Raw genomic sequence first — 16590 nt, 5'->3', positions numbered from 1 at the left:
ATTTGAAAGTCTTGCGGAGGATGCAGAGGGTGTTGAAGCAGCTGGAGGCGACGGTGTTAATCTATCGGTTCATGGAGAGGGAGAGGGAGGAGTCAAGTACATTCCAGCCGTCTTCAGCCCGAATTGCTTGAATCCAGTGGCAAAGTCCTCGGAAGCTTGTTTCCGGTCCAGGGAAGGCATGGCTTGGCAGTTCGGGCTGGACTGTTCCCATGAGGCACAGGGTCAGACTGATTTGCATATAGCCATGTCGGAACTGGGGTGGCAGAGTGGGCTAAAGAACGGTGATGGATTAAACCCAGATCTTTTGACTGGGTGTGAGTGTTTGATTGGTTCAGATGCTCCGTCCATTACCACCCCCTTTTGTACCGCTTTTGGCCGCCATAAGTGTGGCAGGGTATGCTCAGACATGAGTCCCTTGCTCACTTTGCCACTGGATTCAAGCAAGCTGGGCTGAAGACGGCTGGAATGCCAGAAACCGGTCCTCGGAAGCTTGTTTCCGGTCCAGGAAAGGCATGGCTTGGCAGTTCGGGCTGGATTGTTCCCATGAGGCACAGGGTCAGACTGATTTGCATATAGCCATGTCTGAACTGGGGTGGCAGAGTGGGCTAAAGAACGGTGATGGTTTAAACCCAGATCTTTTGACTGGGTGTGAGTGTTTGATTGGTTCAGATGCTCCGTCCATTACCACCCCCTTTTGTACCGCTTTTGGCCGCCATAAGTGTGGCAGGGTATGCTCAGACTTGAGTCCCTTGCTCACTTTGCCACTGGATTCAAGCAAGCGGGGCTGAAGACGGCTGGAATGCCAGAAACCAGTCCTCGGAAGCTTGTTTCCAGTCCAGGGAAGGCATGGCTTGGCAGTTCGGGCTGGACTGTTCCCATGAGGCACAGGGTCAGACTGATTTGCATATAGCCATGTCGGAACTGGGGTGGCAGAGTGGGCTAAAGAACGGTGATGGATTAAACCCAGATCTTTTGACTGGGTGTGAGTGTTTGATTGGTTCAGATGCTCCGTCCATTACCACCCCCTTTTGTACCGCTTTTGGCCGCCATAAGTGTGGCAGGGTATGCTCAGACATGAGTCCCTTGCTCACTTTGCCACTGGATTCAAGCAAGCTGGGCTGAAGACGGCTGGAATGCCAGAAACCGGTCCTCGGAAGCTTGTTTCCGGTCCAGGAAAGGCATGGCTTGGCAGTTCGGGCTGGATTGTTCCCATGAGGCACAGGGTCAGACTGATTTGCATATAGCCATGTCTGAACTGGGGTGGCAGAGTGGGCTAAAGAACGGTGATGGTTTAAACCCAGATCTTTTGACTGGGTGTGAGTGTTTGATTGGTTCAGATGCTCCGTCCATTACCACCCCCTTTTGTACCGCTTTTGGCCGCCATAAGTGTGGCAGGGTATGCTCAGACTTGAGTCCCTTGCTCACTTTGCCACTGGATTCAAGCAAGCGGGGCTGAAGACGGCTGGAATGCCAGAAACCAGTCCTCGGAAGCTTGTTTCCAGTCCAGGGAAGGCATGGCTTGGCAGTTCGGGCTGGACTGTTCCCATGAGGCACAGGGTCAGACTGATTTGCATATAGCCATGTCTGAACTGGGGTGGCAGAGTGGGCTAAAGAACGGTGATGGATTAAACCCAGATCTTTTGACTGGGTGTGAGTGTTTGATTGGTTCAGATGCTCCGTCCATTACCACCCCCTTTTGTACCGCTAATGTGGAAATATCAGCATTATGGAAAAAGAAAACAATCAGATCTTGGATGTTATTATTCACATGCATGGATACATGTTTGGACACATCAATGATTTCTGATTAGTTAACAGATTGGCTGTAATAGTCAGCGATAGATTCTCAGTCCAAAACGTATTCTGCCCAACCATGCCAGATAGTAGTATATATCTTTGAACGTTTATTTCATATGCAGAAGACAGGAGGATAATTATTTGTGTACTAAGAAACATTTTTCTTACAAAGTTTACTCTTAGTTCTCAGAATTCAGATTTTTGTAACTAATCATCTCTTGAAGAAGAATGCCTCAAGGGTGTATCCTCTGAGCTTGAACAATCCTGGCAGGTAACCTTGATTAAGAAGAGTGCGTTAAGAAGCCCGTCTTGTAGCTTTTGATTTTGTACAATTTAGAGGACCATTGCTGTAAACAGATGTGTTTTAAATTGTTGACTGCCTAAAGGCTTAAGATAATGTTTCCAATGCCAACTTGTATAAAAACTGTGGGGCATATTCTCAAGGAGTTATTACTGCGTTAGCTGCACTTATCTGCCGCTAATGCACTGATAATTTTATCGCTCTATTACCAAGCTGTTGCTAACAGCCGTTAGAGACAGTTTTTAGGTGAAAGCGTCCATTGTAAAATTTGCCACTTCTGTTAGCGATAATTATATGCAGGAGAGGCGTTACCGTGCAAAAACGCACGTAAACACCATTACTCCATATTCACAAGGGGATCCTTGGACTTCTGAAGACCAAAAAAAACTGTCTCTTACTGCAGTCAGAGCCAGTTAATTAAGACCCGGACATAGCTGGTCTTAAAAATGGGGCTAACACTTGGGGCCACATCTCAGCATGTTTTGATGCTGGACAGCGTTGCAAGCAATGTTGCAGCGCTGCCTTGCGACAAAACTCCATTGCAGGAATGCACACCATCAAGAAGATAGTGTGCATTCTTCGGCCCCTGTAATGAAAAGTGTTGCAGCGCTGCAAAAAGACTGTGTTGCAACACTTCTCACTATGCCCTTCTTGCGACAACATGGATGTGCTGTATTCACTGGACAGCGCTCCATGATGCAAGTAATGACAGATACGTCAGGAATCCTGACGTATCTGTCTGTGCTAAAGTCACACATTGCTGCGTTCGTGTCACAACCATGAGGCAACTCAAGCAATGCATGGGGCCAGCCTAACCCTGAGGCACTGCGTCACCCTCACACCTGCCATCAGGCTGGCGGAAGGTACTGACGCAATGCCGTTCATGAGGGGTGCCTGAATATCGGCACAGTTGGAGATCCATCGTTGGTGGTTGTGCACTATGTGTCATCGTTTGGAAGAATTGGTGGAGTGTTGGAGCGGAAGGAGTTGACAAGACATTCTTCGGTGGCCTTGATCCAGCTGCGAGGGGGTGCGATGATGGCGGTGGTGTCCGGTAGGCAAGGTGAAGACGTGATGTTACAAATGATGGTTGGTCCAGGAGAGTCCGGTGTTGTGGCTGTAGTCTAAGTTCCCGCTGGCGGAGGTGACGTGCTCGACCATGTGTCCTGCTATGTGGCTTGTTGAGGTGACTTGTTGCTTGCTTCTGATGTAGGGGACCTTCCCCAGGAGGGGGTGGTGTCCTGGTCACAAGAGTTGTCCAGGTGGAACTTGAGCTCATCAAGTAGGATGTCATTGGTGGATGGGAAACCCTTAAGTGCAATGGGGTCTACAATGGTATTGGAGAATGGGGGGGCGGCCATGGCCTGGGGGACCTGCACATGAGGGTGTGTAGTGACCGGGTTTTTGGTTCTATTTCTGAGTGATGGTGACTTTAGCTTGCTACCATCCTAGATCCCTATTCTTAACTTGTTTTGGTCCTTTTCAGGCCTCTTTTCAGACCTAGAAGCATAAGCTAGAGGATAGCCGCTTTATATGATGATAGATCCCTTATTCCTGACTCTAATCCATCTAATGCCTATTGGCTTTGACAAAATTATGTGTCCTTTCATCATTTTCAGGCCTGAAGACCTATAGTAGAGGGTGGATCCTGTAGTTCTGACTTTATATTACCTATTGGTAGGGTTTGTGTATGTACTTTGATAGAGCTATGTGTCTATTTAATCCTTTTCGGGCCTACAAGGCCCAGAACCAGAGAGACTCCATTTTGCTTTCTGCCTCTGCTGACTGAGGAGATTGCAGGGTAAAGGTAATGTTTATAGTTAAGCCTGTTGTGTGCTGGAGAAAAGCCAGCGGAGACTGGTTCTTATCGAAAGAGTGTGTTTTTCTCTTGGGTCCAGACGTAACATGCAGATGGTCACTGCGGTTGCGCGGAGAGCCTTAGAGCTGGCACAGGAATTCGGTGGGAGGCAGCTTTCTGTTGGAAATTTCCATGAGTAGAGAGAACTCTATATTATCGAAGTGCAGAGAGGCGGAGTGTTCAGATGAATCCTGGAATGATAGAGGTCAGATGAATCTTGGAATGGTAGAAGTCAGATGGTTTTTGGAGCTGAAGAAAACAGTCAGATGAAGTTGCAGTCAGAAGCAGTTACTTGTCAGAAGGAGTTGTGATCAGAGGGAGCTGGTCAGGATGAGATGCAGTCTGGAGAAAATGCAGTCAGAATAAGCTGCTTTGCAGTTGGAGTGATATGCTTTGGAGACAGAAGCAAGCTGACATGAATAAAGTCAGTTAACCAGCTGGGACTGTAAATTGGAGAGCAGATCTATGGAGTGATTAACAGGCAGATGGAAGAGCTTGGAGCAGTTAGAAGTTCAGTTGGAGCCAGTGGAGTGAAGCCGTGGTGACAGAGGGAGAGAGCCCTGATTCCACCAGAGAGAGAGAAACATTCCTTTCTTATAGGGTGAGGTATTCTAAACTAGTTTGCTTTACACTTAATCATTCACTTTCCTTTATTTCCTAGGCTATATTCCCTACTGTATTGTTGCACTGATTAATCCACTGATTAATCGCCACCTGCTCAGCCCTTATGCGCTCACTGCGCAAAATCCTGCCTCTACTACCACCTTCAGCCCGAGCATTGATAGTCAGGTGCACTATTCTCAGTCGCCTTGACTACTTTAATGCCCTCCTGTTTGAATCCCCTGCGACACTGCTGGACAGACTCCAACGAGTTCAGTCGGCAGCAGCCAAACTGGCACTTGGATGGACCAGGAGATCCTCGGCCGCCGCTGCCTTGGCCAAGTTGCACTGGCTTCCTTTGAAGCAACGCACAGCCTTCAAAGCCCTTTGCTTGGTCTTCAAGGCATTACACGGTGCAGGACCCAGACCTTTTCAACGTCTGTTCTCGTGGTACATCCGCACCAGAACACTTAGGTCCGCAACCGCCTGCCTTGTGAAAGTACCCAGATACAAGAAGGCCAGGATTGGGGGAAGATCCTTCAGAGTAGCTGCGACCAAGCTTTGGAACAGTCTGCCTGCCGATATTCGCCAAATCCCTCACCTCCTACCCTACAGGAAGCGAATCAAAACATGGCTCTTCCCCCACCCCTCTAACCCTGCACGCCCCTAGTCAACCCCCCGCCTAAAAACCCAGGAGTAAGCTACCAGCGCCAGGATACCTGCCAGGTGACAGCCACGCTTTTATAAATGTTTTAAATTAAATTAAATAAATTTCAGCGGTGTGCAGTCCTGAAATAATTCATTATTTTCCTTTTCAGCTGTCTACAGTTCCTTTCAGTTATATGTGGATGTGTTAGTAATCTGATCTTTCTTGTTTGCCATTGTGTGCCATTAGATGTATCTATTTCCCTTTTACTTTTCAGGCTATGTCTATATTGCTAGCTATTGTGATGTTATAATTTGCTATTGTGTAATAAAGGGACCCCAGTTCTTAGTGAACAGCTGTGCAAGTGTTAATATTCAAGATAAGACTAACCTTTCTTCTAGTCAGATGCTGTTATGTGGACAGATGTGTTTCCCGTCTGGATAAGTGGTAACTGAGCAAGGGAGCAGGGAGCGCCTAAATCAGAGAATAACCTTTGCATGTTGTAATTTGGCCATTCTTGTGTGAGAGGATTGAACTGTCTATCTACCACATAAAATATAATATTACATCCCCAGTAGATATTAGAAATATAGAGAAACTTCCCAAAAGAGAGAGAGAGAGTTGAAGGTATCAATAGGACAGTGATCGCCGTTGTGTAGCAGCGTTAGTAAGAGCACCGGAGGGATACGGTGTGTATCGTCACCTGATTGTGGCGGCAGCGTGAGCACCGGGAGGATATGGTGTGTATACCCGCAGGATTGCGGCTTGAGAGAGCACCGGGAGGATACAGTGTGTATACCCACAGGATTGTGGCTTGCGTGAGCACTGATTGAGTTCGGTGTGTAATGGTAGATGCATTAGAACTGCTCTCCACCATGAGGAAGAGAGTAGCATAGTCTGGGCCAGATTGCTGTGAGACTATAAGGTGAGATCATAGGATGTGACATGGAATTCCTTAGTAATTAGTGAGTATTCCTAGTAATCCTATAGCTTTAGTGGTGTTTTTGATGATATGAGCTTGTATATTGGTAATTCCCCATCCCCAGGAAGGTACCTAGGTACTGTGGTAAGTAGGCTCTGGGGAGGGAGATGGGTGCGTTTCGGCTGGATTGGTGGTGTCTTGGTGAGCTGGTGATATCTGGTCTGAAAATCCGGTCTTTACAGGGTGCCACATAGGATGTGCTTGGGCTTGATATGGATCTGGGAGCTGAGGTGGTCTATGGTCACCCTTGGGTCATTAGAGTGCGTGGACGGTCAGTGTGCTTCTGTAGGTAATGGCAATACCTCCTGCTTGATGGTCGGGGTGCTCCTTGCGGGTGATACTGCAGCCATCAGTGATGGTGATGGCTATGTCCGGTCCGGAGCAGAAGTTGGTCCTGGCAGGCAAGGTGGCGTCCAGGTTTGATGGTGAGGAGGGTGCTGGCGTTGTAGCTGTGGAGTGTCCAAGAGGAAGGCTCCTTGGTGCTGAGCGTGCTCTAGGGGCAGACGAAAACAAAGGGCATAGCATACGGGTTTCCATCAGCATGGGAGATGATCATTAGAACGCAGGCAGTACATCGTTAACAACGCAGGTGCCTTTACATGGCATTTGATTACAATGCATTGTGAGGTCAGTAATGGGGTAATTTAAAGTTTTTCAGGTGGCTATGAGTTTCAGATGTAAAATATGAAAATTGGGGTGTGTTGTGGGGTAAAATATGGAAATTGGGGTGTGGATTTGGGGTGAAATATGAAAGTTGGGTTTGGGGTGCAAAGGTTAGTTTTGGGTTGCAGTCATTGAAGTGGGAATAGTGATATTATGCAACACCTACTCTACTGTTGCAATGTGCCTAGTATTAGTATGCATTGGAATGGAATGCAATGTTTTGGCATGCTTTGCAACCACGTATGTGCCTTTGGCACACAGTTGGTACGCTGTGCATGGGCACACAGCAGCTGCCATTGAGAAGTGCTGGGGGGCTGGACAGCTGTGAAGTGGTAAACGCTGGAAAGAACACTGGATGGGGTGTGGGCGGGTGTAGTAAAAATTTCAATGATGGAAGTCTTACCTCGAAGCCTGGTCCTGTGTCTTTGTTGCTCCTTCTCTCCTGCGTCTGCTTCCAGGAACAAGAAGTAGGCAGCCAGGCTCCCTCCCCTGGGCCAATCACGATGCTGCGATGCAGCAGTGGGATTAGTAATTGGCAATGGGTCAAGGCATTCAGCCAGGTAATGGAGGGGTGGGCATTTTCTGGAAGCAGGCTGTAATGCAGCCTGCGTGACTAACAGGGAAGTGTGCAAGTGAGGGCCGACCAAACAGTCATTGCGCAATTGAGTGGGCATGCCAATCCGCCCATGCCCTGCCCTATGCTTGCAGCAGTCCTACCCACTCTCCCACCCCCAGGGGAAACATAGCACGGTTACATCAGTAAGTTTTCATTATGTGATGATTGTTCCTCTTCTGCACTGTTTGAAAGCAGTAGGGTGACGCTCTTCCACCATAGCGGATGAGCCGCCATTGGGGGTGCGTTATCTACATGTGCTAGGCCTGGAGAACTCGATCCCCCGACGTCCTGCGATATGCGTCCCACCTTCTCCTTACCTGGACATTGACCCTGTAGCGCAATCTGCTGCATTCTCTCTAAATCTGTGACTCAGCCAGCAGTAGCCTCAGCCTGAAGGGAGTCCACAAGCTTGAGTACAGCAGTCGCCGCCAAGTCCGCTGGTGAACCTCCCAATGCAGTTGATGCAGCAGGGCCCCCTTAGGCATGAAGTTACAGCGCTCCTGCCACACAAGTTTGGCGCAGCTCAGGGTCCTCACCCTCCACAGCGTCCGGCCAGCCCAACATCATCCGGCCTGTGATGCAGAGTGGCGGCACCCACCATTGGTAATCCCCTCCGTGCAGCCCAGTGTCGTGGTGGATCGTAGTATGCGATCCAGACCTCCCTAATTTGGGGTGCAGGAGCGCCTCTACTATTAACAGCTCCAAGGTGCACAAGACGGTCTTCTCACACAGGTCAGCAATGTGTCTCCATGCAACCTGCCAGACTTCACCACCAGGTACAGGTGATCGGTGCGCCTCAATGACTACCGCCATGGCTCATCAACTTCACAGCTCCTGCGCATCCCACCCCAGGATCCAAACGCAGGTCCAGCGAGGCATCCAGGCTTCAGATGCAGGTCCAGCTAGACATCCAGGTTCCAGGCACAGGTCAAGCGAGGCCTCCAGGCTCCAGGCGCTGGTCCAGCGAGGCATTCAGGCTCCAGGGGTAGGTCCAGTGAGGCATCAAAGCTCTCCTCCTGGTCATCCTGGACGTTGGGTGGATTGCAGGGGTTGTTGATGTGTGCTCCACTCGGCTGCTCCATTCTGCATTGTATTGTTTTTTATGCCTATTTTATAATGAAGGTTGACTGATAGGCTATTTTTTGCATTAGAGACAAAAAAAGTCATGTTGGGCTGACTAGTGTGAGTTTTTTTGCCGCTAATGGGCCTTTCGGTAGTTATCGCCTGCTAACGCCAAATTTCATTTCGCCATCATGCTGATGTTAGCTGCAGTTTTCACTGCCATTCCCTGATACTATCACCATGTAGCGACGGCTTGGCAATACACCGCTAACATGGTGAAAGACCAAAACACTGTATGAGTTTTCTTTATGTGTCAAGCTTGAAAATGTTTTGTTGAGACTTCAGTTTCTCACACTTATAGTCATTAGTTACTTTTCATACTTTTCATGCATTTCTCACTTCCAAGGCTTAAATATGTTTTAGGACTTTTTATTGTATTTTTTGTAGTTTCTATCATAGGCTGTAAATGTGTTTTTATGGCTTTTATGGATTTGTAGTTTTTGCATAATTTTTCTTCAGTTTCACACACTCATATTCTGTTTCTGACATTGAAAGTCAATGAATACACTTTTATTCGTTTCATGTATTTCCGGGCTTTGACTATGTCTTTAGTTTCTCACATTCAGGCAGTTTCCTATACTCTTAGAATGTGGATATGATTTGTTGAATTTTTGCGTATTTACAGACTTCAAGATGTTTGAGTTTCACATCATATCTGTGGAGTATGTTTTAATGTGTTTGTTATTCCCATTTACTGTGAGTATGTTTGCTGCTGTAACCTTAAAAGTAACCAAAGATACTGGCATATGTAGCCATCTAAACGGCCTACACTTCTGTTTCATTCACTGATTTCTTCCAACCCCTCTCCTACAGGCTGAATGGCTCCTATGAAGGCCTGTCTGGAGGTTATAACAGCGAGAGCTTTGTGGATTTCACAGGAGGCATAGCAGAGACGTACAACCTGAGAAAGGCACCTGTGGACCTGTACGGAATCATCCAGAGAGCGATTGCACGAGGCTCGTTACTCGGCTCCTTCATTGGGGTAGGAACTTTTCATTAGCTAGAACAAACATTCTAGATTATTCATCTGTCACATGCGGGAAACATCCATTACCACGTGGGCATTGTATCGCAATTTTCAAAAGAAGGGAGGAAGGAGATCACTTGATCAAAGGGCACCGTTTACCACTCAAGGGAGTGGAAGGTCCAGTCTCAGTGTGTGCCCGTATCAACGGTTACAACAAGGGGGTTCCTGAACTGTTCCTAAGCGTGACTGAGGGAAAGACTAGCTGGCGTGACCAAAGGTGTAAATGTGACACCCAAGGGCATCCATTGTGTTGGATGGATTTGCCTCACACACCCCGAAGGATGTCATGCTTCATCATCGGCGGTTGCTCCTCGTCGGGGAGGCGGTGCAATCCCCGACGGGCTCACCTCAAAGAGGGGCTCTTTGGTGGAGATCTTTTTCCAACTGCCTTATGGTGAGGTGTGGGTGTGTGGGCAGGGTGGTATGTGATAGTGAGAAAGGGATATTAAAATGTAGCTAAGGGTACCGGAATGAACTTTATTCTGGGGGTCCCTAGCTGCAGTTAAAAACAAGGGGCTAGCTCACTAGGAATCAACGAGTAAGTTCAGGTGAACCTAGATAGGGCTAGTGGTGCAAACGGTCGACATGTTTCTCGCAGTGGGCAATAGTTACCCGCGATTCATCAGGACCTATAAAAGGTGATCAACCACATGCTGGTGTCATGTGTGGGTTTGTGTGTGTATTACCTCTGTGAGAGTTGTCCTATGCCTATTTGTCAAGAACTAACTGCCACATGAGGGGTCGGCGGGATGAGGCATCAAGGATGAGTCATAAAGTCAAGACTCTGATCACTTGCGCCCTGGCTGCTTGACCTACCCTTCTCCGCCCAGCATGTGGTTGATCACCTTTTATAGGTCCTGATGAATCGCGGGTAACTATTGCCCACTGCGAGAAACATGTCGACCGTTTGCACCACTAGCCCTATCTAGGTTCACCTGAACTTACTCGTTGATTCCTAGTGAGCTAGCCCCTTGTTTTTAACTGCAGCTAGGGACCCCCAGAATAAAGTTCATTCCGGTACCCTTAGCTACATTTTAATATCCCTTTCTCACTATCACATACCACCCTGCCCACACACCCACACCTCACCATAAGGCAGTTGGAAAAAGATCTCCGCCAAAGAGCCCCTCTTTGAGGTGAGCCCGTCGGGGATTGCACCGCCTCCCCGACGAGGAGCAACCGCCGATGATGAAGCATGACATCCTTCGGGGTGTGTGAGGCAAATCCATCCAACACAATGGATGCCCTTGGGTGTCACATTTACACCTTTGGTCACGCCAGCTAGTCTTTCCCTCAGTCACGCTTAGGAAGAGTTCAGGAACCCCCTTGTTGTAACCATTGTATCGCAATGCCTTTACATCGCGGGCATTACAACACAAGTCGTTACAACGACTTGCGCTGGATGGCGGTCTAACTTAAGAAATGGTATGATTTACTATTCCAACACCTTCCCTACTATACGTAGACTGGTGTTGGAATAGTAAATCATACCACTCCTAAGTCCAGCGCCCTCCAGCGTAAGTCGTTGTAACGACTTGCGTTGTAAAAACTGCAATGTAACATACTGCGATCATTTTGATCGCGTTGTAAAGTCACATATTCGTTACATGCAGAGCGTTCACACAGTTTATACTTTCCCTTCTTAGTTTTGACTTGGATATCCCTCCATTACAGATCTGTGAGCCCTGATATCTAGTTAGCAGAGAGCGTATGAATGAAGCATTATCAACAAATCCAAACTAGATATGAGTGATGGGCTGTGTGTGTGTGTGTTGGCAGGCCGTTGGAGTCAGTAACCCCAGATTCAGTTATGAATGTAATCAAAACATTGTAAGAAATTGTTGCCTTCCTCATTTAGAAAAAATAATTGATGTCCACATCTGTAGTACTGTAAATCAGATGACCGATGGTTGCTTTTAGAGGTGGTCCAATATTTGCACAGCTGTCCAAAGGCGTATCACTGCTTCCTCTCTGGACCACAGGCCTGCTTGTTTCAAAGAGCCTATTTGGATTAGCCTTAGTGATATGTAACCTGCACCTTGGGTATCACATTGAATGTTATTGACATCAAACTGGTGTATTCGATGCTGGGAAAAATCAATCTCTTTCTCGAAGCGAATATGGCTTGCATAGTGGTATCTGGGAACATGTATTTAAAAGTGATGGAATAGCCCCATAAGGTGTTGATGTCACTATGACCCACTCTGGTTCATCCCATTGAACTGATATCAGCCACATCACAAAGGTGCAGATTAAGTTCATATTAATAAAATTAACTGTGTAGCACATGTTAGAATTTAGGTCACTGTTAAGAGGGTTGTTAAAGAGATGGAGTTAAAGTAAAGTATATTTTAAACTTCGAGTACTGGGGTCAGATAGTGACCTTTTTATTTTTATGGAAGCAACAGTAGTTTGAAGTAACGGTATGTGGAATGTAATGACCTGCAATCAGGCTCTCTACTCTTACACATGAAAAAGCAAGTACAGCTGCACTTCTGCCACATTTTCAGGGAAGCTTTTGCAAGTGCACCTGGTTCCCTGTATTTAGACATGCTCTGGTGATTGACTCTTCTTTCTGCTTGAGCACCAAGATTAGTTGGCCACAGCACATACTGTTTCAGTGGATTCTCAGGATGAAGTGGGGAGGGGGGAATCCCCCTGCATGGCGCCTTCGGAGCTCTGAGAGAGACCTAACCCACAATCTCATTACCAAGTTGGGTGTGTGCAGTGTGACTGGTGTCCAGGATGGTGTCATTCCATAGTAGGTGTTGGCTCTCCTAGTGGTTCCTCAGGCAGCCTTCCATTGAGATCTATTATGATCACATAGATCGATTGAGATCTTCCTTAGGCTTTGTCACAACTAAAGATGTTCATATTGATTTAGATCAGTCATTGGGCGGGACCATGATCATGAATGGAATCAGATATTTCCTTTCAAAGCTTTGGTTTTGTTGTCAGTCATTCTAGGGGTAGGAACCAGTTGTGCGACAAGGGTCCTCTAATGGAGTGAGTAGAGTCAGCAGGATGATCACAACATAAGTGTCAGAACTGAGGGCAGGTGGGTTTAATGTCTGTTCATGTATGGCTGAGGCTGGAAACAAAGGCCATAGTGGGAGTCAGTTGCAGGCGAATGGAAGACAAGCCATAACATGTGAGTGATGTTTTTAGCAGTGAATAGTGACTTTTAAGCCATGTTCCTGCGAGAGAACCTAACATCCAGCCATAAATCAGCTGAGACGCAATCCATCATGCAGAGGTTGAAAGCAGCTGGTGGTGTCATTGTGCAGTAGATGGTGGTGCCTTCCTACAATGGCGTGTTTTTACCTGCATGCAGAAGCGGATGTTGGATGGAAGTGTCTGCCTGTATTGGGAGTTGGTTTCTGCAGAATATCACTAGAATGCACTGTAGTGTAGTTCCTATATTCCCAATAGGCTCTGCGCATTGGAATAACATAAACAATAGTTTAGACGTAGGACTTAGGTCGGCTAGGTCTCTATTGAATATGTTAGACTTAATTATGAATGCCAGCTAGCTCAGAGGTCACTAGAAACTTTCTCAAGTACACAAGAAGGGATTAGTTTCTGACAACCGCATAAGCATGACAACTTTGCACCCTCCAGAATAAGTAGTATACCTCCAGAGTCGCGGAAACAATAGATAACTATTTTACTCAGTCAATCGTGCATGCTTAGTTTCACCAGAAGCGCAGAGAAATAGAGAGACAGGTGTTTTCAATAAAAGAGGTTATTTATTGAACAGTCTTCTTTCTCATGCAAGAGAATTGAGTTGCCACAATTGCAATACTTGTTATAAAGTAAAGTGCGTGCGTATAATAAAAAGGAGTATTATAAAATAATACTGTAAAAGCATGGTACGGTTGCTAAGCCATACTGTGTTTAAAATAGATAAAATATATACATAGATAAAATCAGGACTAAACGTACTAAACTGGTGCTTCTAAGCTCTGCCTACCCCGGTGTACCTAACCTAAGCCTAGTACGTGGGAAGGAGTATGTGAGCTGCAGTTTAAGTTAAGATAGTTTCTGCCAAGAATCTGAATCAAGAATTCTCTAAGGGTCTAATCAGCTCCGTACCTTGTTTATAGAATGAAGGAGGTCTTGTATCTCTCTCTCAGGACCCGATCTCCCAGCAACCCGCTAGGGTGACCGGGAAACACTGGAGCTGGATTTCTCGGCAGGAGAAAAGACAGCGTCTCTCTCAGTGTGTCAATGGAAGGGTCGGCTTCCTTCGGCACTCGCTACAGCAGGGCGTCGGGCAAGTAGATAGCTGATCTGCTCCAAACCACCGTGTGTTTTGCTAGGGCGGATGCTGGTATATTTATACCTGGAAGGTGCCGAGTTTGACGTAAGGTTGGACATAAGACGTCACTAAGAACTTGCAGTTCTTTTAGGACTCCAAGAGTTCAAGGACAAATCAATACAGAAGGAGGGCGAATTCCCGGGCTGCTGGAGGCTTGGTTTGTTTAAGAATGCGTTGTGCTTTCTAGGATATATGGGAGTAGCTTTGCTGTATTTGGACTGCATTGGCTATGACTTAATATGGGTATGATTCTTATGCCTTCATAAGGATATGATTTGTTATAACCACATAAGGGCATAAATCTGGAATATTAAAATAGGGTCCTAGATATGTTTACAACACCCACTCCACATATAATGTCCATCATTACTAAATACTAAGCCATTTTAAACATATGACTATGCATGTGTTTTCCATCCCACCCCAAAATACATAAAATGCATTCGAAATGGTATATACACGAAAATGAGTGTTATACTGTACGTTTTCAAGCAGTGGTATCATTCAGATAATGCATATATATTACGTTGAAATATTGGCTGAATGAATCACGAAAATTACATTTATGAAATGGCTCTTAATACAGAAGAGAAGGTCGAGACCATTTCATCACATATTTATACAAGATTGTACATGTGCTAGAGGCTAAATCAAAATATTGTCTCTACAGTTTCAAAATAGAAATCTTGTTCTCTAAGAATAGCTCTACTTTAAGCAGAGTATCAAGTGCCAAAAAAAGTAAACATTTTGGGAACGGGGAAAAATAATTTCGCTTTCAGGACAAAAATAGTTCCACAGTTTTTATTTTTTTTTAAGTTCTGTTTTTCAAAATTGAAGGTCGAATTCAGAGTTTAGGGAACGCTATGTGCCGTGTTTTCAAAAAGTATTCTCGTTGTTAGAAGAGAACATTAACTCAGATAGGCTGGCCAAGAATTCGTCTACAACAGTAGGTGAAAGTTGGACCATGTCAGGAAAAGTAGAAATAGTGCATATATGAGAAGCATTGCCGTCATCGGTGTTTTGATCAGCAATGGTCACAGAAGGTTGTACCTGTGTGCCGCTTTCATCTCGTACCTCACCGTCACCTAATCGTAATAGTGAGGTCTCAACGAATGCCATCATCAGAATAGGTAGCCACTGGGAACAACACGTTGCACGAGCCGTTACCGAACCAAGCAAAGTATCGATATCCATAGGTACTGCTGATGGTAGTGTGAGACAGACGTCCAACACGCATTCTTCTCCGCAGAGCAGGCATCGTAGAACAGGTAGGATGCAATCTTGCCAGATTGTTCTGAATGAAAGAAACCAGGTAGTATTCAGATCTCTTAGCCGAACCAAGCCGAGTACTTTAGTTATCCGGTCTCGGTATCTCATCCCTACGATCGTTTCTTCCATGGTAGCCTGAGTTTTGTTTGTGGCAGAATTTGCCATATCGGAGCAGAAGGAACAAAAATATTATTCCTGCTACGAGTCCCAAGATGAGAGGCAGGCCGCCGAACACAGAGTGCACGAAATTCGGGAAGATGCTCAGCACTGCTTCAAAGGGTGCTAATAATCCCGAAAAACCTGCCTTAAATACATGTGCGATGCCACTGGTATCAGACATGTTTAAGATTTGACCTAACATTCCTACGAAATGCACAGGGCAATTTGTCGATAATAATGTATGCATCTCTGCTGCTGTCCTTGCAACTTGCAGATCAAACGTATCTCTAGACAAGGTTAAAGGCACAGTTGTTTGTAAAAGAATGGATTTCATTCTGCTTCAAGTATCAATTCGAATAGAAGAGATATTCAGAGAAGGCCATATCGTTGCCTCCTTGTTTGGTTTGCTGTTTGGATACAATACTTGCCTACAGCAAGTGACCCTGGAAGTTACACTGACGAGATATGCCCTCCATGGCACCATGCCACAACAGTTCCGGTCACTTATTATAACGTAACTGCCGTTGGAAAGTTGTCTGAAAAAAGGCTCTACTTGTGTAGCAGAGGTGCCGTGCAGGTGGTATGAAAGATTATTTGATGAACCTTTGCAGGCTCCATGCAAGTTAATTCCTTGACACAGAAGTGTACCGCTTAGTGAATTTTCACAGTTCTTACCACTAAGAAATACCTTTTTTTTACCCCCACTGTAACATCTATGTGCATAAGGTAGATTCCAGGTTGACTTGATGTAACCTTTACCCAACCTTTCATACAGGCCTGCTGGTATCTGCTTTTTTCGCAATATTGAAACTGAAAAGTTGTTATCGGAATTGTAATCGTGCCATGTATTATCCATTCAATGACAGGTCTTTCAGAGACTGTCAATGGCAATCTTTCTAGTTTTTTAATGCTTAGCACCGTATAGTCTGCTCCTTTTTGTGCCAAAGAGATTTGTTTATCAGTAAGGTTAAAGATAGAAAATAATGACGTTGCGCCATGGCACGTAGCCTGAACTGAGATTTTGTAACGTCCATCCTAACTGTACAATAGAACGCAATTGGGACTGGCCATGTTGTAACATTAGCATATCCTGTTCTATTATATAAATAGCAGATGATACAATGCTGTCCAGTGAAAAAATTCTGGAGGACAGAGTTGTTAACCCATTGTCCACTACAGACAGTGATTTTTCCAATTTAATACGATCAATTTCTCGTATTTTTTCAGCA

The 16590-nt window shown here is 45.9% G+C and overlaps 1 protein-coding gene across 1 annotated transcript in view; it reads left to right on the top strand.

Annotated features, from left to right (window-relative positions):
* Positions 1–16590, top strand: part of LOC147706800 (calpain-1 catalytic subunit-like) — a 668045-nt gene that overhangs the window by 269623 nt on the left and 381832 nt on the right. The window contains exon 5 of the mRNA XM_086925931.1: positions 9399–9567. Coding sequence (XP_086782057.1) covers positions 9399–9567 — 169 coding nt within the window. The remainder of the gene's footprint in view (positions 1–9398; positions 9568–16590) is intronic.

The sequence above is a fragment of the Lissotriton vulgaris genome, chromosome 6 (assembly GCF_964263255.1).
Source record: "Lissotriton vulgaris chromosome 6, aLisVul1.2, whole genome shotgun sequence".
NCBI lineage: Eukaryota > Metazoa > Chordata > Amphibia > Caudata > Salamandridae > Lissotriton > Lissotriton vulgaris.
Note: the sequence above shows the minus strand (reverse complement) of the source record. Positions and strands in the feature narration are given on the sequence as shown.